The sequence below is a fragment of the Macaca fascicularis genome, chromosome 5 (genome assembly GCF_037993035.2).
Source record: "Macaca fascicularis isolate 582-1 chromosome 5, T2T-MFA8v1.1".
In the NCBI taxonomy this organism is placed as follows: Eukaryota; Metazoa; Chordata; class Mammalia; order Primates; family Cercopithecidae; genus Macaca; species Macaca fascicularis.
In genome coordinates, this window is record NC_088379.1 from 187,129,250 (window position 1) to 187,151,685 (window position 22,436).

A 22,436-nucleotide genomic window follows, 5' to 3' on the forward strand; every position below is an offset into this window, starting at 1 on the left:
CTTGTTCAGATTTACTTGCATAAGTACAATCTGCAGTCATGATTTTAACATACTGACGATACTGTGTCTCGTCTCAGTGAGCTGGCCCACTTTCTCACTGTTCAACGCGCAGGCCCTTTTTCCTTTTTTTCTCTTCTTTTACTTCTTCTTTTGACATACTTTTTAGTTCAGATACTTGTTCACATCTCTCTGATAAGCACACTTTGATTTGCAGCTAATTGTAGCCACCGATTTTCATTATGTATGAGTGTCATCGTCGGAATCCATTTGGAAGTCTGACCGAGATAAAGCTGATTCCAACTTCTGATATGACCACAGCAATAAAGCAATTAACCACACTAGTTACAATGTGCGGCGGCCTGGAGGGAGCTAATATCTTTACAACCCAATATTTACTACATTGTCCATTAGGTTTGATTTATTTCTGAGAAGATTCCACGTGTTATCATTTTATCACAAATAATTTATAAAACCCTCTTTCAAAAAATATAATGTATGTTTCTCATGTCAGCCTGTTAGCATTAAAATGTTCACAGATTTAAGAGGCAGAAGTAGGGAAATCAAAACTATGAGTAATATAAATGTTTAATATTCTTAAAAGGTTTGGTTATGAGATAGTAGCATTTAAATCAGTCTTTGTATGTTATTATTATTTACCTATATTTTGATTCTGATTGGCGCCTAAATCTCACACTCTACCATGTCAACCAGAGACAAGAAATAGAAAAGCTTTAAGTATGCAGGACAAGCACACATTTTTCTCACTCTTCTCATCCATAGTAGTATAAGACATGTGAAATTTCCAGAATAAATACAGGATTGGAAAAGTCATTAATAACAGCAGTCATTTGAAAGTGTCACCTAATTTAAACACTTTTGCTTTAAGTTATTGCAGTGTCATGAGTTTTATTATGCTCAATTTATTAGTAAAGGCCTGCAGAGTTCACAGCCATTTATTTTTCAGGGAACTTGATTTTATCATTAATTTTTAAATACGTAATACTCCCACTTTATTTTTAGAGTGCACTTTATTTGCAAAGATTGGTTTACTCTGATCAATACAGATGTTTTCAGGTGTGTAGTAAAGCAGAAAGCCTAGAAAGTCAAAAATGTACAAAATATGCAGCAATTTTTTTAGACGTTATACTCCAAAATTTAATGTGTATACACAGGCTCCCCCCATACATACATACATATACATACATACATACATACATACATACATACAAACAAAATACTATGTGTTACATTGATTGCTAAGTCAAGGTTGGAAAATATAAGAAGAATGACCAAGCTCCTGTTTCTACTGTTTGAGTAACTTTTTCTTGAGGGGAAACTTTTCTCTTCCAAAGGAGTGACATCTGGGTGGGAAAATTTTATTGTTTGGGACTCGAGCCAGGACACGGAAAATAATTCGGACAATTTCTATTGCCTCACAAGTGTACTAAACAAAATTCTATCAGTGCAATAATCCTTTCTCTGGGTTGAGTTCCCATGGTTGGGGCCACTTAACTTGCCCATCTCTCTGGAGGTACTTATGGGCTTAAAAAGTTGACAAAGGAGCTCTAAGTTGGGGCCCCGCCCTCCTCCCGTAATTGCACCCACTTGATCCTATGCCATGTGACGCTACTGTAAATGCCTAGTGCTGATCCCTGAAAAGCCTAAATGTTTGAGTGTTTATTTCTGAAAGACATTCTTAAAAAAAAAAGAAAAGAAACTAACACTGAACATATACTCACTAGCTGTTATCTCTTTTTCCCCCTAATTAGGACAGAATTTTACCCTAAGGCAGTTAGGAGTTTGTGAACCAGCAACTCGAAGAGGACTGGCATTTTGTGCGGAAATGGGGCTTCCCCACAGAGGTTACTCTATCAGTGCAGGGTCAGATGCTGATACTGAAAATGAAGCAGTGATGTCCCCAGAGCATGCCATGAGACTTTGGGGCAGGGGGGTCAAATCAGGCCGCAGCTCCTGCCTGTCAAGTCGGTCCAACTCAGCCCTCACCCTGACAGATACGGAGCACGAAAACAAGTCGGACAGTGAGAATGGTAAGTTTCCTTTTTTGCTTTATAATGTTGGCATTCAGTGCTTCTCTCTGTTTTGGTTGACTCCGGGGGGAGGGTGGATGTTTTTCTTTCTCTCCTCCTTCCTCCCATCCTTCTTTCTCTCTCTTTCTTGTCCATTTCTTTTTGTTTTAATGTAGTAGAACTCAAGAAATGTCCTTGAATAATGCATTTTTTCCTGGAAAAAAAAAATCAATATTGGACATCAGATTGTTCAATTAGGCAAGCAGCCTATGATGTTTTGGCTACAGTTTTGAAAACTGTTTACTCATCTACAGAAAAAAAAAAATAGCTTTGACTTCTCTTGGACCATGTCACCTGTTGTCTTCTGTGGATTGGCAAAGCACGTGTTGATAAAGTTTACCGCAGAGCCGTCTTGCAGTCAAAGATATCTTTGTAGGTTCCTCTTGAAGATATCTCAGAGAAGTCGCAGAATCAGAATGGATGAGTGAGCCTGCAGAATAGTTTATTAACAGGGCTCTAGTGATCGAAGAACAAATTTGATCATGCTTTAAACTTACTAGTTGATGACAGCAATTGAAATCTTGGTAAAGAGGGGGAGTGTGGCCTTTGACGTTCTTTGGGGACTGGATTACTGTGCAATTAAATCCACACACAAAAATTGGATTTTAGGATATCCAAATAGCAGCTTTATGTCTATTGTAAGAAAAAAAATGTCTTTATAAATTATTGGGACTTTTTTTCCTATTGCCAATGCAGGATAATTTATAAAAAGTTAATTTATATGCAATAATAAATTTTAAAGAAAACTTAATTTTTAGTCAGTGCTGCTTCTAGGAAGAACTGGGCATCAGCAGCCATGCACCAGACAAAAAATTCTCCTTCAGCTTTTAATATGAACAGTGCACTAGCTATTTCAGTCTAGTTATTAATGCTGTGCATACCCTATGCATCAAAAAGCAAAGAGAAAATTAAAATGGAAGAACTGCATGACATTTGAAAAGAAAAATGGTTGTTTTATCAATGATATTTCAGTTTTATTATTTATTGGGTGACTTTGTCAGCTTTGCTTTGGAATAGAAAAGTGGATCTATTGTTAGCTTTCAGTTTCAGCTAAGTCACAGTGTGAAGTAGCACCTAATGCTTATTAGTTATTTTCTTTCTATTCATGAAAAAAAGGTCTAATTTAAACCAGTGCAATCAATTTTTTATCTTATGTAGAATCTTAGTGCATTAAACCAAAGTCAAGATCAAATAATAACTATATACTCAATGTCTTCATTTTGGAAGTTTCAGTTCTTGGTGGAGGCTGGCTTTATTCCAACTCAGAAGAAGAAACAAGGACAGTTATTTTGACAAAATGAGCCTTAGAATCAGGATGCCAACATTTTGCTCAGCTAATCCATTCACCTCAGTAAATCCTGTGTTTATATCCATTTTCATAGTGGATTCAGAAGTCACTAACCTTAAATACATATGGTTTGGAATCAATATTGCTTCCTGTCCAGCTGTACTTCACATAATACTCCTTGAGCAATGGGAGGTACAATGGTCATATTCAAAGGTAGCACCCAGCATTTAATTTTCTTAAAATACACAATAAAATTTGTGATGTTTTAGAAGACTAGAACGCAGCAGGATAATGTGATCAGTTCCGATTATCTGCATCATAGATCATCCATATCCATAGCTATCAACTATGTTTTAACATTGGGTCAGTTTGCCCTTTCCACCCAAAACTTCTATGGCATCTCTTCCTTTCTCTCTAATGACAAAGGTATCTTGTTATGGTATCTGTATTGGTAAAATATAAATTAATTTTATTATGTTTCAAATTACTGCTAAAAGGATCTCATGGTGAATTCCCAAACACATATAATTTTTTTTTTCTTTTCAGAAAATATAAACTTTGTAACCTTTAGTTAACAATATATAATATCCAAATGTTAGGGAGAAGGGAAGGAAGACTTGTGAGTTTCTCATACCACTGCCCTCGCCATTTCTGTGGATTAATATTAACTAGAGGAGGAAATTGTTTCGCCAAGAATCTTCTAGACCTTGTTCTTAGAGTGATGTAAAGGCAAGAAAAGTTGCAGTCTTTAATTTCTCCAAGTAGTGGCTAGGAAGCAGAATGAAGAGAGACAGGGAGAGTGTCAAGGGCCTTGCCTTGAAATTCAGAACATTTGGCAGCATTTGTTGAGAGTAAACAGGTCAGCCAAGTTAAGAGTATAAAGTGTCAAAAGCAATGTTTGTTGAGTTGGGCAACATGATGACTTAAACTTGTGTTTACTCTTTTTCCAAAGGTTTGGTTGTGGTTGTAATTTTAAATAACGTTTTGATGGTCTAAGAATTCCCAATGAGAGCAGTTTAAAGAAAGAAACAAAAGAGGAAATAAAATAGATTATGTTGTCTTAATGAATACTGGCTATTGCATATATTTAAAACATATGTCCATAGGAACTTTTCAGATTAATTTATTTGTTCTGAAATTTTGGTGATTACTTAGAAGGAACAAGATTTCATTTAATGTAATTAATTACATTAAGATATGGGGAAGCATAATTTTCTGAAGTATTTAGCAGACCTTATAATTTTGAATTGTGGAATTAAACAATAGTATTGAGGATTTTTTTCCTGATATTAAAAAATCATGTGTCTTTCCCTTAAGCTGGGTTATAGTAAGAAGTGAAATTTGCAGTCATACACAGGTTCTTCTAACACCTTTATAAATAGTCGTCTCAAAACTAACTCACATTTTTACCTATTAATTCCTACTTTTACTCAAGTAATTCTAATATAAAGTTACAAAAATAATTCAATTCTACTATCTTCAGGCATTTTTAATTGCTCTAACTTAAAAAGCTATTGATTTTCTGGCTATATTTTCCTTTGACTCGTCAATCCTTTCCATTGTCTCTTTTATTCATTTTTATACTAGCTTGAGATGTGTTCTTAGAAGTTCTATTATATCACTAAAGGTTGAAAAGAGAAGGAGACGGGTGAAATAACTCACCGAAAGGAAACTAATTTAAGAACCAGATGCTGATGTGTTTTCATCTGGTTTAACATGAGAGCTTTCCTTGACTGTTTTCTTCATTTGAAATAACTATGAATGAGGCTGTTTTTCCTAGAAAAAAAAAAAATGTTATTCAACATTGTAAAATTATGCAAGCAGAGTGCCTGATGTTCTAGCTACAACTTCAAAGAAGAATTTAGTCACTAAAAGGGATTAGATTCCATTTATTTATTGATAAAGAGGCCAACAGTTCAAGTTAAGAAGGCGCTAGAACTGCTGTGAGGCTAATGAAATTTTGATGGCCTGAGCATCCCCCAAGAGTAAGAGAACATTCGGACCGTGTCACACAGTTCTCTGTTAGCTGAGATTCAAAACAAGTGATAAGGTTTATTCTTTGGCAAAACTAACTTTTCACCAGCCATGGGGATCTGACGTTAAAAAGAATTTTGATAAAAAAATTTTTTTACTGCATATTGAGTTTCCTATGTAATTCCAAATATTAATCTTTTTCCAAATGAAGGATATGGGAGAAGCCCTTTCTTGGCACCCATTGATTGTTGTGGTGTCATTGTTGTAGTGGACTCTGCCATGCACCAAGGCAAGTTCTGGAGGGACAGTGATTTGGGATCACCTACTAACAGCAGTTTGAGTAAAAACGGTTGAAAGGTTATAAAATCAGTGTGATGGGGTACCCAGTCAAAGGTAGAATTCTCAGCGTGCTCTGTATTATTGTCGGCACTGGGACTACAGGTGCGCGCCACCACGCCTGGCTAATTTTTGTATTTTTAGTAGAGACGGGGTTTCACCATGTTGTCCAGGATGGTCTCAATCTCTTGATCTCGTGATCCGCCCACCTCTGCCTCCCAAAGTGCTGGGATTACAGGCATGAGCCACCGCGCCTGGTGGTGTTAAAATACCCCTGACTGAAACCCCACCACCCAGCTTCGCAAGCGCTGTAATCTGACCTCAGTTCCAAAGACCTATCTAAATGTCAGAAACAAAGGTCTTTTTCTTTTTCTTTTTTTCCCAAAACATCAGTCTTTAAGCTTTAAAAATGTTTCCTTGGAGAGTAACTCAGAGTGTTAAGAGATGTGCAGAAAATCCGAAGAAGGGTAGGGTTGCTCCTGGTATCAAGGAAATAACCGGAAGTCATCAGGACAGTGAAGATATTTAGCAAAGAAATGTAAGTGGGAAAACATGTAATAAAGTTAGTTTTGTGATTAAGTAAATAAATAAAATGTTTGTGTGTATATCACTTCCCAGAAGCAGCCGGGCATCTATTGTCCTTTGTCATCCAGCCAGTGTGGTGGTGTCACAGGTACCTGGATTCGGGAGGGTTCACATTCATTCATTCATCCCTTGCGAGGGTTACCCCCTGAATCACCTAGAGCGAGAGCTGTCAACTCTTGCAGGCCTTGTCTGCTCCTTCAGCTGCGTGCTGAGTTCCGGAGGGGCTGAGCTCTCCTGTTGGAGTCTAGTTCCTTCTTCCGCCGCCTCAGCCTGTTACCCCCTTGGAGAAAGATGACCTTTGATGTAAGGCAGGCCAGCAGGCATTGGCACTGCTCTTCCACCTCCTGGTGACTCAGGACCCCGAGAGCCTCCATTGAGGATGGTCTTTGCGAATGTGATGCCCGGAGGTGGGACTCCTGGTTTCGTATGGGCACTACCACCTCCCAGCTTTGAGACCTTGGGCAAGTTGCTCCCCCTTCCGTGCCGCGGTTTCCACATTGTAAAATAGGGATAACAGTAAACAGGGTATAGTCCTGTGAGGTCGGGGCTGTTCTGAGAATTAAATGAGCTCAGGTATGCCTGGCGCTTACAACAGTGCCTGACATCTGGTGAGTTCTGAATAAGTGTGTGCCCTTGTTATTATTTGTAAAAGGTGGAAAATTGTATCTGTTTTATGTGGCTATGAAGATTAAGTTAAATAATATCAAGTGCCTACCTACCTATTGTGACTATCTACCACAATAGATATCCCCTCCTCCTCTCCCCCACTCCTCCTTTCTCACCCCCTCACCCCACCCCAGGGCTGCATTCATCAAGTGTTTGAGCAAGATGGAGGAGAAGTAACGGTGTCTTCCAGAAAGGGCAGTGATCATTGGCGCAGTCTGGAATTTCTGTCGCCATTTATTGACTCTTATTTTTCTCCAAAACCCACATCCTTCTTAATTTACTGTAATTAAATGAATGTACATTGAATGGTGCTGATAATTAGTCTGATGGCTGTAGACTTCAAAGATTTTAGCATGCTCCTTACCCTCTTGGCCAAAGAAAATGTCAAAAGTAGTGTTTCCCTCAAAGGCATGTTACTTAGACAGCTGGTCAATTAAAAGGCAATTTAACTGATGCTCCTCAGTTCACACAACAAAATAAATCCTTCCAAGAAGACTTCGTTTCTCACCTAAGTTTGAGCAACGTACCTGTTGTAGGACCCCACTAATGCCACATTAATTGGGCATGATACTGAAGTATTATGGACTAATTTGGCTAATGAAAAAGGGTATAACATTAAAGTACAGTCTTTTTAAATGTAATAGATACTTGCTGTGCACAGCTGAAACACTTTTCAAGGAACCAATTTTACTTGTCCTTTGAAATAGTATTTTAAAAGTCTACTTTCTGTATGGAAAAATAAAGTCTAAAAGTTGCATTATTGTATTCTAATAGGAAAAAAGGTGTACCCCTTAAACCAATTTGATAAATGACTGTAGTGATAGCGTTTCCATCAGTCTCTGAAGAGAGAACTTCAGCTATTTTGCAATCCTGATTTCCATGTCAGGCGGAATTCTGTTCTCTGGAAAGGAGGGCAGTGCCATTTCTTCTCTTCCTGAGCAACTGCAGATAGGTGAGAGAGTGAGGAAACAGACGGACTTGTAGCACTTCCAGGGCTGATTAAATTCTAGGAGAGTTTGAGAGAAACAGCCACCTGTGTCATGTACTTGCGATCATTCTGGGACAACACAAATGCCACATCTCTCGTGGCTGTTTGGAGGAAGGGATACCTATCTTAGTTTTCTGACGATGATTTGAAGAGAGGTGTGCTTTTTCTCCTCACTAGCATAATTCCATTCCTTCAACTTTATCCAGGAACCTTTTTTGAACTAACTTGGGATGTTGATTGAAAGACGTAAAATGGAATTCTGTTGCTGTAAGAAACACATGGCATTTCAGTGTTATTCTAATTTTATGAGATTCTATTACACATACTAAACTGTAACTTGAATATGAATTTCACTGTGGGCCCTCTTCTGGCATGTAATGGTCAGTTCTGGCATGATCTCCTGTAATAAATTATATTTTATGTTTTATGTGCACTAGAATGTCAAAAATAACAAAAGTAATATGTCGGTGGGCTTACTAAATCAGGCTCAGAATTAAAGTGCTGCTTTGCAAAATGCTGTCAAATAGTTCCTAATATATAAAAATAATTACATTGCCTTGATAGATATACATTTACAATTTCAATAGTGACTTGTCATTCTTTGAGCAAAAGCTTTCATGTTTCATTTAAGGATGAAATAGATTGACTTCATGGGTATGTACAAATCACTTTTTAGTATAATAAGTTATGATTTAGCTGGCCGGGCACGGTGGCTCACACCTGTAATCCCAGCAGTTTGAGAGGCCAAGGCAGGGGAATCACATGGTCGGGAGTTCGAGACCAGCCTGGCCAACATGGTGAAACCCCGTCTCTACCAAAAATACAAAAATTAGCCTGGCATGGTAGCAGATGCCTGTAATCCCAGCTACTCAGGAGGCTGAGGCAGAGAATTGCTTGAACCTGGGAGGCGGAGGTTGCAGTGAGCCGAGATCACGCCACTGCACTCCAACCTGGGCAACAGAGTGAGACTCCATCTCAAAAAAAAAAAAAAAGTTACGATTTAAATAAGATTCTAAAAAATTTAGTATTATGAAACTAGAACTGAAACAACTATAAAGTTCACTACTGTTGTTATTACAGGCTTAAGTATTTATATACATTCATATTTTTCTGTTCTAAGAGGATTTCCAGAAAGCGTGGCAGCTTGCTACTCTTCACATGGAAATTGCCATTTCTATTAAACTGAATTTGTGTTCTAAGTGTTTTTGTTAAAGTATACAGAATATATGCCATCTCTGTTTCAATTCTAAATGTTCTTTTAGTTGTAGAGTTGAAATTAAAGTGAAGCATGCTATGAATGTATCAAAACTGATGATGTATGCTATTTTGATTTTTGAATGTGTTTTTGATATCCTTGAAAAATCACAGTGGTAGCAGTAAAATTGTTTTAATTAATGAATTGAATAGCAGTGAGTGCTGAATCAGGTTTATTGATGTAATTATCACTGAAATAGAAAAAATAAGTGTTAGAGCCATAGAACCTTAGTTTATTTGCCATTCTGTGGGCATTCAAGTGTTGGAAAATTCAACTGGGTTTTTTTTTTTAATTTTTTGGTGTTATTTAAAGAATATTCTTCTCAAGTCATAATAATTCTGTTTATTAACATTACATACACATACAATTTTATACATGATTATCTTGTACATTATTTACTGAATGGTTTGAATACTAACTTCACTATATGGAAATTTTCTTATATTTATCAGTTGACTTGAGATCGTTTTCCATAATAAATAGACTGTACACAAACTGAATGTGAAACCTATTTGAATGCGTGTTAAAATGGATATAAATGCATATACACTTGAGAAAAGAGCAACTAAAAATGTCGGATGACTATTGGCTTGACTTTAGTCATACAGAACCTGAAAGCTAAATAAAGTTCGAGTGTCACTTACGGAATAGATTTCTTGTTTACTATATCAACTAAGTCTTCATTCAACAAATCATAAATGCTGGATATGGTACCAGGTGCTGGAAAAACAAAAGTGAGTAAGATGTATTCCCTGACATCTAGAAGCTCACAGGGTGGTTCGGCAAACCGGCAAGTAGGCATGTAATTAGGTTTTAATGTGGTTAGTGTTATTACACACAAATGCAGAGTCAGTGTCAGCCCTGAGCTGATTGTTGCCGACAGAGACTAGGGGCAGGAGAGGAGAGAATGTTTCATAAAGAAGGAAGGAAGCGGCATTGGACCAGAGGCTTCAAGGATGTGGAGAAATTCAAGATGTAGACAGAACAGCGAAGGGGCATGTGTAACATCCCTGGGGAATGCTCCAAAAGCCACAAGGAGCTTGGTGCCTGGAACATATGAGGCTGCACAAAAGGAGCCCCAGAGCAGAGTCTTCAAGGTGATGCTGAGGGATTTGCACGTTTTCCTGCAGGTAATGGGGAGGCTCTGAGGGATTTTAACGCAGAGCAATAGTATGGTCGTGTTTGCATGTCACAGAGTACCCTGAAAGCAGTGTGGAATGTCAACTGTCTTTCCTCGACGAGAGCAACCTCCCCGGGGACAAGGCCCTGTTCACTGTTGTACCTCTGAGCTCGCCTCACCTACCACCTGAACCTGGAAATGAAGATTTTGTTGAATGAGAAAACAATGGACTTAGAGGTCAAACTTGGAAGCAAATTGGCCAGTTAGGTAGTATTATAATTATCAAAGTGGGAAAATAGAAAAGTTTGGATCAAAAACCAGAAAGGAAAGGGAGACCCATTTAAGCAGAATCAAGATTTGATGATTAATTGGGAGAAGAGAAACATTTAAAGAGACTATCTTCCCCAACACGAGAGACTCGGTGAATGACGGTATAATCCAAGTTGAAGGTTAAAGTATTTTGTCTATGGTAAAGTTAGTAATTCACATGAGAGCAGATTGTGTTTGAGGTGTCTGTGGGCCATCAAATTTCAGTAATTTATTAGCCAATTATATATGTATATATACACACACACACACGTATACACATATATATAAGAAATTCAATTAGCTTTCATGTAAAAATATTTACTCTGTGATCTATATTATTTGCAGTTAAAGCCGCAGGGCAGAATTAAACCTTTTGTGAAAGCAAATAGATCGAGAAAAGAAGAGGAGTGAAGCTAGAATCCTAAGCTCACCAATATTTAACATAAGGGGATAGATGAAGCACCATTAAAAGAAACGAAGAAGGACCTTTTATAGAGGCCAAAAAAAAAAACAAAACCCTATAAGATTAATTGACAAAAGACAACAAAAGAGACATACTGTGATTGGCAGAGTCAAAACCTTCCAAAGTTGCTGGGTACAGCAATACCCGTGTCTGTAGTCCCAGCACCTAGGAGGGAGCCTGAGGTGAGAGGATGGCTTGAGCCCAGAGGTTGGAGAGCAGCCTGGGCAACACAGTGAGACCCCATCTCAGAGGAAAACCTTCCAGCGAGGACAATGTATGTGTAGTGGGCGTGGAAGTCAAGTTGTGGTAGGTTCAGAGTTGAACCAAAACCTTAAATGTGGCACCAGCAAGTGGAGATTATTCTCTCAGAAGCTCCACTAAGGAAGGAGAGAGTGAGGCTGGGGGATCCAGGGATGGAGATACTTGTATATTGGAAGACATTTCAGCATCTTCTTAAGGAAAGGGACGGAGCAGCAGAACAAGGAGAAGGTAGAGTAGAGGCGATTGAGGGAAAATGAAAAGTGTCTGGCCTCTGAGAATCAGGAGTGAAGAGGCCCTTGGAGTGTGAATGTGGGTAACTGCGAGTCCCTCAAAACTTTCATTTTTTAAGGTACTTTTCATCTCACAACTTTGTATACATAATTAATTTGGTGTTTGCTATAGAAAAGATTTACTAAAGAAGATACGTTTCTGTCTAAGATTGATTGAAATCATAACCAATTTTACGTCAGTGTAGTATAAATTTATAATATTTGATGGAACTGACAGTCCATGTCATCAGAAGGTTTGGGAATGAACACATTCTTATCCAAAATTTATATTTTACTTAAAATAGTTCTATAAAACTGTAAAACTGGAGTTACACATCCGGATTCTAATGGAAAACAGTTACTTGCTTTGGAGCCAGAACTATAGCATTGCTCTCGGGACAGTCCAGGGACATAGGTAACTTCTGATTTCCTCTCCTTGATCCTTGATGTGTATATGTGATATTTGTGTATATTCATATAGGGGTGTGTGTGTGTATATATATATATGAATGTGTGTACATACTCATATATATGTGTATGGATGTGTATATATTCATATATGTGTATATATATGAATATGTACATATATGTGTGTGTGTATAATCTTTGCCCTGAGGACTAAGTTAATAGCTAGGAAATAAGTTTCCACCTTAGTAACTGTCACATAGTTTTGCACTAACAATCTTCTTCTGCTTAAAAAGAAAATGCATGTTTATAAACATAAAGTTATATAATCAGATTCAAGTTTTTAATGAACACTCGAGACAATATCAAACATTATGTTAAAGAATATATATACAAAAGGGAAGCATAAAACCTAGTTACAAGTGATATATCCAAGAGAAATAGAAATAGGCCATTAAAAACCGGAGCGATAGTTATTGTTTGCATATTGCAAACTTGGAAAATTATGACTTTGTGAAAAAATTTCTCAGACTAAACGGGCTAATACAAAGTAATCAGTATGAACTTCCAACTGGTTGATATAGGAGTGTTAACGTTCACAAGGAGAGAACTTAAAATTTTGACATACAGCAGATGAAGATTCCTAGGGGATTTGAAAGTACTTGAATGAAATGTCAGTTGCTACAGAAAACAAGTACAAAATATTCTCTTGTAATGGACTGTGTCTCATTTATTGTGACTGGAGTACCATTGTATAGATGGCAGGGTACAAAATATGCCTATAGGTGAACCAAGTTATTTAAATGAAACCATTTAAAGAGTTTATGGTTTCACGTAATCACTGGAATTTTTAAAGCATCTAATCATTATTTGTAATGCACCATCTTAATAACCCAAGTAAAATGATGGGATATGACAGATGTGATAAAAGTGGAACTTTGCATCAAATGAACTTAAGAATAAATCATTATGAGTGTTTAAATCAATGTCCTTAATTTTTCTGTGATGTGATTTAGCATTTCCTGATTATTGGGCAACACAGATAAGCAGGTGGATAATAAAAACTATAGTTTCTCTTTTAGGATTTACACTTTTATCCTTAATCTGTGTGTGTGTATATTCTTTTAAAAATAAAAATTGCAACTTCAGTTTTCACCTGTTTCCACATGCTGTTAGATTTTTTTCTATAACATAGTACTTTTTTCATGGCATGGTTTATCATAATTTAACATATCTACTACTTTTGGACATCCAGGTTTGAACTTTTCGCTACTGTAAGTGATACTGCAATAATTATCCCAGTGGCTAAATCTTTGCCTCTAATTCTGTTATTACCTTAAGATAAATTTTTGGAAGTGGAATTTCAGAGCCAACAGGCTATACAACCTAAGGCTTTTGATACACCCTGTCAAAATGCCCTGCGAAAAAGCTTGTATCAATTTATACGCCCTACAGTGTACAAAAGTGCCTTTTCCCCCAGGGCACTGACAGGGAGTATTTCCATGCTTTAAATTTTTGACAATTTGACAGATGAAACAGTGTCTTACCTTTTTTGTAATTTGTATTCGTTTGATTAATGAGTTGAATATCTTTTCACATGTATGTACCTTTTGGATTTCTTCTTTTGTGAATTGCCAATTCTTGCCTCTGTCTATTATTCTGTTTGGATGTATGAAGAAATGGGTCACCCAGAGTATAAGGAAAGCTGAAGGCAGAGATGGACGTTGAGGACACCAGGACCGTGACTCTGCTTTTTCTCCCTGTGTACGTGTGGCCTCGATGAGACAGGTTTGGTTGCAGGACCTTTTGTGTATAAACATCTCCTTACAGGTGGGCCTTCTGCTCATAGACGTAGGTGTAAGTTTCACAATAGTGAAGAGCAGGTGTAAATGAGCTGGGGCATAGCCCTAATGTGTGGCCCTAAAGTCTAGCTGGATGCCGCCTGTACACTGTTTACTACAGATTCTAGGTGCCGAGAAGGTCTGCACTTACTCCAGTTCACAGTAGCAAGTTCATTTTCACAAAGTTTCTCTATCTTTATTGCATAAATAAAAAACGTAAAGCAGGTGGCAAATAGCACTGGGAGGTAAATCTCTTTTCATCAATCCATAGAGTGTTGGAAAAGATGCAGGAGATGTATAGGGATATAGATACAGTCCTACGTCACTTAACCCATACGTTCAGAGAAATGCATCATTAGACAATTTTGTCATTGTGTGAACATCATAGAGTATCAATACACAAACATAGAGAATATAGCCCACTATGTATGTAGGCTGCATGGTATAGCCTGTTGTTCCTAGGCTACAAATCTGTACAGCCTGTTACTGTACAGAATACTGCAGGCAATCATCACACAATGGTATTTGTGTATCTACACCTAGAAAAGATACAATAAAAATACGGTAGTATAATCTTACGGGGTTACTCTCATTTATGTGGTTCATGATTGATCAAAACATTATTGTGTGGTGTGTGATTGTAGAGATATAGATATAAATATAGATGATTATGGACATGAAGTTTTTTTCTTATTAAGTTGCAAATCATTTTTATATTATATGAATCTTATTAACCCTTAATCTGTTTGTAAATATTTAGATCTTAATATTCTGTAAATATTTTCCTGTTTGACTTTGTGTAAGGTATTTTTGATATAAAGGATTTTTTTTACAAACTTTAAAATATAATCGAATCAATAGCATTATTTACTTGTGGCCTCTTATGCTTAAAAATATTGATTTCACTCTAGAGCAAATACGAATTATATTTTTCCTTATATGTATAATATAATTATATTTTTCCTCATTTATATGTCTACATCCTTAAGTATACTTACTATATATTATATATATAACATTTAATTCCTCTGAATTTTGTAATGTAATAGTTGAAGTAGGAATTTAATTTTTTTTCACATTATCCACTTTTGTAAATGTCATTTAATTTAACTAGGGGATACTTCATATTGTCTAATAAATATATGCTAATCTACTTTATTTCAGCAATGAGACCAATAAAAACTTGTGCAGTCAAATCTTTGCAAAGAAGTGGGATAGGATTTGTGAAATACAATAGGTTTAAATACTAAATTCAGGTTTGATGATTTCTGATAGATTTAGAATGCTAACTAAAAATAAATATTTTCAGGAATACACAATTAGCCACTAGGAGTGTAATGTGTAACCTTTAGGCATTGTAAAAAAATGTAATGCGGAAAAGCAGACTTAAAGAAGCTTATGGAAGTTACATTTGATGTCAGAAGCAGTAATCAAGATCCATTTTTCAGTAAAAATAAAGTGTTAATCCTGCAAAAAGTCAGGTTACATAAGCACATAAGCATAACGTTTAATCCGTATATTACCTATTTTGAGAGTTCGTTTTAAGGAATAAAATACATCCTTTGCTGTCAAGCTGATAGGCTCGTAATATTGGGCTTTACAACAGGGAAACAATTGGAAGACAAAACAACTAGATGAAATACATTGCTAAGCTGCACGTTGAGAAGAAGAGCAATGAGGATTCAGAAAAGGAAAGACTTTGCAGAATTTATAGGTTGAGCAGGACTTCGAAAGATGGTAAAGTCTGTTTTAAGTGTAGCAGGAGAACAGTACATACTTTTTTTTTTTTTTTTTTTTTTTTTTTTTTTTAATAATCACAATGATATATTTTATTTGTGCCATTAATCATTACTAATCAGATGAGATTTTCCAAGCATGCATGCATTTTTGCTAACCAAACTTTTGAGAAAACAAATACAATTATATATAAAATGGATAATATATCATGTCCATGTGGAGTTTATCCTGGAAATGCAAAGATAGTTTGACAATAAGAAAATCAATCAGTGTAATTCACCATACTAACAAATTACAAAAGGAAAACCATATAATCATCTCAATAGATTCAGAAAAAGCATTTGACAAAATCCATTATCCATCATATTAAAAACTCTCAACAAACTAGTGATAAAAGGAAACTTCCCCAAACTGAAAAAGATCATCTGTGTAAAACGCACAGCTAACATCATTTGTAACCATGAAAGACTGAATGCTTTTCCTATAAGATCAGAAGCAAGAAAAGAAACTGACAGAATCTGTGCAAACACTGCTATGAATAATAAGCGAGTTTAGCAAGGCTATGGGATGTAAGACCAATATAAAAATGAAGTGTATTTCTAGATAATGGCAAACTGAAAATCGAATGTTAAAAACGCATAATAGCATCAAAAATATAAAATACTTAGAGTTGAATCTGACAAAAGATGTGCAAGACCTATACACTGAAACCTATAAAAGATTGTAGAGAGATATTAAAGATGTAAATAAATGGTGGAGAGCCATGGTATACATTCAGTACATACTTAAGAGTTGGAACTGCTCCGGGAAGTAGTGGAAGCAACAAGGGAAAACAATGGTAGCATTGTAAGGAGGCCGCCCGATCTGGAGAGATCCTCTTGGGACACCGTGGAAGTTAACATTGACAGTTAAGTGGAATCCACTTACACAGAACTGTGAGCCTTGTGCCAAGAGGTCTAAGACTGTTCCTGTAGTAGTGTCTGGCCAGCCTAGGTCCTAGAGCAGAACTGAGACGCGATGAACAATGAATGGACTCTATCAGGGTGAGCTTGGAATTGATGAGTCAAGATCCATTATGAAATAAGAAGGTGTTACATCGTGAATAGACTAGAAGGAACAAGTTGTAGCAGTGTTGACAGGGCTCTGTAATGTGAGAGAAGAAGAGTACAAGGCTAAAAAAGACTCCAGGCTTTTGGGTGCAGAACCTGGAGAAATGTTCCTGTAATAGAGAAAGAAAAAAAGGAAAAGCCGTAGAAAGATAGTTAAAATAGACTGTCATCTGCACAATTACATAAAGTCATAGTGCAGAAGAGTTGACATTGAAGTTTGTGAAATAGTATATAGTATATAAAAGTGTTATCAAAACTCAAAAATAAATGTGGATTTAAAGAAAAACATAATGGTTTTAGAGAATAAGGTGGACAGTGAACAATAGCAGATCAAGTTCAGGATCAAAAGATGAAAGGATGGAAAAGTTATTTTTCCATCTTTCATAAGTCATTTCTTAGAACAGGTCATTCAGTGATCACTCGGTATCTAATAAAAATACTACATCATAGTAGCCTAGTTAACTTTCATATACCTGTACTTCAATACCTTAAGGTGCACTAATTTGCTACTAGAGTAAGACCCTAGCGATTAAAGAGCAGAGTCTGAGAATATTTTATCTCCATATATTTTCGTTACTTCCTGCCAAATCTCAAAACAATCACAACATAAAATAGATTTTCTGCACTCTTGACTTTGTATTTATCTTCACCACAGCCGTAATGAGAGTTTTGCAACTGATATGCTTTCCATGGGAACCTCCTGAGAACATGAACATCGCAGGCAGGATGGTGCAAGGAAGGAGGCTGTAGGATTATGATAGTAAACTGTATTCCCTTCCACCTGTGAGTCGCAATCCTGATTAAGATTTTCAATCAAGTTGATTGAGTTTTGTAGATGGCTTGTTAAAGACACAGCCGATGTCCTGGCCAGTGGGCTCTTTTATCCTGTAAAGACAGGCTAAGAATCCAGTACTTTGTATTGTCGATCTTTGCATCTTCAGGGTTTCCATGTTAGTTCCTTAGTAACTAAGTTCCTTACTTAGTTTCTAACTAACTTCCTTAGTTGCTAATACCATTAGCAGATTGAGGGCTCTTACTCTTTTATCTCAAAATAGCAAAAGGTGAGTGCGGAGGATCTGAGGGAAGCATAGCCTATATAGTGTAGCCTTAAAATGTTGTCATAGTTTCACCTGTCTGTCCCCAAATTGATCTCTAAAAGGGATAAAAGCCGATGTAAAGGGATCTATTTGGAGGTGAGGGTTTGTTCTTTAAAGGATAAGAACATTGCCCATGTATATATCCATGAGTGCTGGTTTCTTCCCCCAGAGCAAGTGGTTTGTACGGCATGTGCAGCCCATCTATAGTTGACAGTTGTCAGGCAGGGTTCCCTTTAGAAGTATCGGAGAGGAGACAGAGTGTCTGTTGACCCTTTCTATGGGATGTGTTTCTTCTCTTATTTCGATCGTATGGTTTCCCTCACAAAAATCCTCCTACTCCAACCAATGCTGGTTCTGCAATTCAAACATCGTTCCCTCATGAAACACTTTGTGTTCGCTCCAGAATCTTTTGACCTCCCCCACAGCAAATGTCATTACTATCCAGAAGCATTTTGAAAACAGCCATTTGTAACAGTGACCTTTCCAATGATAATTGCTAAGGATTTTGGATGTGAATGTTGTGTTGTTGTTCTTCAGAGAAACCAGTATATGAAAATCTAAATGGCAGAGAAGTTGATGGAGGCAGAGATAGGCATTTGGATTTTACTCAACATTTATTATGTTTAATCTCTTCAACTACCCTCTGAGATTAGTAGTATTATCCGTGTTTTGCAGAGGAAAGAACACTAAGGCTTAGGAAGAATCTAAATACCTTGCTAAGGTCACACAGATACTGAGTGACAAAGCCAGGAGTTGAAGCCACAGCCTAATTCTAAAACCTGCTGAGTAAACGTCCTGGTCTTGGGTGGAATCTGTTGGTGTCCAGACAGTAGTAGAGTGTCGGTCCTCAGCTCACTTGCTTTGCAAAGAGAAGGAAAGAGCTTTTTCAACTGAAATATCCTCACTGTCTCCAGGAGCTTCTGCGCAGCTAAATTTCTTTCCTACTTCTTAGTTTGAGATGTAATCCTGCTCTATTAAGAAAAGTGTCTGGACAGGCGCAGTGGCTCATGCCTGTAATCCCAGCACTTTGGGAGGCTGAGACAGGCAGATCACCTGAGGTCAGGAGTTCGAGACCAGCTTGGTCAACATGGTGAAACCCCGTCTCTATTAAAAGCAAAAAAAAATTGGCTGGGCGTGGTGGCAGGTGCCTGTAGTTTCATCTACTTGTGAGGCTGAGGCAGGAGAATTGCTTGAACCCGGGAGGCGGTTTCTGTGAGCCAAGATTGCACCACTGTACTCCAGCCTGCGTGACAGAGTGAAACTCTGTCTCAAAAAAAGGAAGGAAGGAAGGAAGGAAGGAAAGAAAAGTTTCATAGGCACAGTGGTAAGAGCATTTGATGAGAAGATAAGAGATCTGGTTTCTTATTCTGGTTCTATCATTAATTCATTGTTTTACCTTACACAGCTCACCTGGTGTCACTGGGTTTGAGTTTCTTCAAATTGTGCCTTCTTATTAAATAATTTTAATGTGCATTGTTTTATCTTTGATTAAGATTACAAAGCTAATTTTGCAAAGGTTTTTCTTGAGGATTTATCTCAAGGGAGGAAAGTAATGTTGGGCGAGGATAGTTCTAACAAAGTGAAGATGCAAAGCATAAATATCCAGGAAACCACCTGAAGTGGTAAGAAAAGTTAAATTTATTTTTTGCATCCATCAAATGTAACCCAAGTTTCTGTTGCTTCTGTGTGTCTTTTGTAAGTATCATGTCTATGACTAATAGAGCTTAAACTAATACAACATACACTCGCCTACAGAGCTTTTCTTTTCTTTTGTTTTGACTGGTAGTGGTAGTCAGGAAGAAATTCTTTGGTGAATACCTTACCATACCTAGCAAGCAGGTCCTATATTTAATTGGTTGATACAAAAATAACTGACATTACCTGAATATTTTAATCAACCTTTTTAAAAGATGTCGGTTTTACCCAAAAAGAGACAATAACATTTCCCCTTTCTCTTTCACATACTTTCCAAAGGGAACGATGTGGTGTGGTACTTACTGTTTTGCTTAACCATGGTCCTGATTTCTAAACATGAGTCATTCCTACCCCAGATTTTCCTGAGTATTATTATCTGTATCTTTCTTGAGATACTACAGGCTCTTAAAACACAATCTGGAGCAGTTCAGTTCATTATTTCACTATGAGAATATTCATGTGATTATCCGCTTGTTTCTAGGGGAAGTGATCTCTGCAAAACATTTCTGCTTTCTGTTGCTAAAGGATCTGCCAGATAATTGAATATCTTAATAATAAGTCTGCTCTGGACCTTGAGAGACCTTAGTTTTATTTTCTGTAAGGAAGCCTAGAGAGACAAAACTGAACTAGGTATCATGGTTTTTCTGTATTTGCCTGTGTTTGTGTTTAATTAATTTTTTTTCCTGCTTTTGTTCTAAGTTCTTACTATGAAGTGGAGATGTTTTGGTCTTCAGTTTCATGGCGTACTTCTTTTCGCATTTGAGAAGCAAGACTGTTATTCTTCCTTTCTCAAAACTAATTAGACCAATATTCATTCCTTGATAAATCGTTCCTACCTTTTAGCCCTAGTCATTTTCATTATTCACTGAGCTTTTTCCCAGTTTATCATGACTCCTTTGTTTCTAAGGACATCAAAAATTCTCCTCCCCATCATGCACACATACACATACACACACACACACACACACACAGACTTCCTTATGTTTTAATGCACTGTTGATGTGTGTACCCAACATCTTTTTGCCTTTTTAATGGTAACACCCTATTTCTGTTCAAAGTTATTTTTAGTGTCTAAAATGTGTATCAATGCTGTGTTAAAAACCGTGGTGTCTGCCCTCAAATATGTCTTCAATGGGTAAATCTGTTTTGTGACCCTTTTCTTCAATCTGACCTAAGCTTCACCATAATGTTTCTGAAACCAATGAAAATATCCACAACGTGTTACCTTTCTCTTCTCCTACTTCTTGGTAAATTTCTTTGTAATTTCCAACTTTGGATTTCTCTAGAGTTTTCCATAAAATTCTTATTTCCTGGATCACCATGCATGAGTAGATTAGGATTTTCTGATCATTCTCTTCCCACATCCTCTAGTCTTACCAATCGAATACAATCACACGTTCTTGTCTAGTTTCCTATCCTGCTTCTAATTATCAGACCCTCTCCCTCCCGTCCCCTCTCATTTCATCATTTTAAATTTCTTCATAACTGAGGTATTCAAATACATGTTTCTTTCAACTTGCAGTTCTTAACAGACCAGGATGAGCAGTAAATATCTATTTGAAGTCCTGACTTAGTAGCTTTTCAAATGTTATTTCCCGCACCCTACAAGTCGATGCAACTTTAAAGAGATCTAGGTTTGAAAGAGAATACAATATGTGAGTTAATGAAAGGCTGTTTCACGAACCTGATATTTCAGTTTATATCTGTTTTTAAAATATACCTTAAAATGTCTTATTGTAGTTTGCAACTTAAGGTGTTATATAGATAAATTATGCAAACTCTCAATAACAAAAATAACTTGCTGTACATTGCAAATATACTTCCAGTTAGAAGACTGCTGTTGGGGAATAGAATGGTAACTCTCTTTTAGTAGCCTACTTTTTTTCCTAGCAGGCACAAATCATTAGGAATAAATTGTCTTCTGTCATTGTAGCCAGTAATTGGTGACATTTTCTTGTCACTATGGGATTATAAATAACAGCAATATATGTACTGTCAACAGATTCATTATGTTATGCCAAACATAAACCAGTAGTCTGTTTCTTTTAGCTGTAGTTTGCATGCCTTCCATATTAAGTATGACACTGACATCTTTACAAATTAAAAAAATACTCAACAGAGCAGTTTTGTTATTAATAACTTCAATTTTTTAAGCTTTAAATATATTATAATATCTTCTATTTCTTCCATAGCTCTTCTGGAAAATATATTCTTCCAAGATTTCTTTGTTTGCAAACAGATATTTGATAACTGATGAATTAAACAGATAGTTATTTTTAGTAGTAAAGCATACGAGAGATTGTAAGCATTTTTGATGCATCTTAGCAGAGCTCAAGTTATAAAAGTAATGATGCATACCTCGTTTTCAAAATTTTAGTTTACATAGTAAATAGTGGTCACCTGTCCTATGCTGAACAACAACAAAAAAATCCATCCAGAAGGAAAATTAACATGGACTAAATGTCATAATTACTTGCTTCATTGATAATTTTGACACATTAATAATTTTTTTTTTGAGTCTTGCTCTGTCACTCAAGCTGGAGTGCAGTGGCATGATCGTGGCTCACTGCAGCCTCTGCCTCCCAGGCTCAAGTGATCCTCCCACCTCAGCCTCCTGAGTAACTGGGACTATGGGCATGTGCCACCACATTTGGCTATTTTTTTTTTTTTGGTAGAGATGAGGTTTCACCAGGTTGCCCAGGCTGGTCTCAAACTCCTGAACTCAAGCAACTTGCTTGCCTCGGCCTCCCAAAGTGCTGAGATTACAGGCATGAGCCACCGCTCCAGTCCTATTGATAATTATTAAGTTAGATATCATTTTCTAATTTGAGTGTCCTGGCAATGGTATATACCTGTCACCTCTTTGACCTCCCGATAAAGAAGGGCAACATCTCACTTTCAGTAGCTGCCATTGCTTTGTAGAGAAGAAGTTTTATTTTTCTTTGCCTTTG

General features: G+C 36.8%; 1 protein-coding gene across 18 annotated transcripts in view; it reads left to right on the forward strand.

Moving 5' to 3' along the window:
* The window catches only part of TENM3 (teneurin transmembrane protein 3), a 2,750,454-nt gene that overhangs the window by 2,291,147 nt on the left and 436,871 nt on the right, over nucleotides 1-22,436 (forward strand). For 13 of the 18 annotated variants that reach the window (XM_065545705.2, XM_045391898.3, XM_065545707.2 and 10 more), the window contains one exon: nucleotides 1,770-2,048. The exons of the other annotated variants lie outside the window; for them this stretch is intronic. In XM_065545705.2, coding sequence (XP_065401777.1) covers nucleotides 1,770-2,048 — 279 coding nt within the window. The remainder of the gene's footprint in view (nucleotides 1-1,769; nucleotides 2,049-22,436) is intronic. 18 annotated transcript variants of the gene reach the window in all.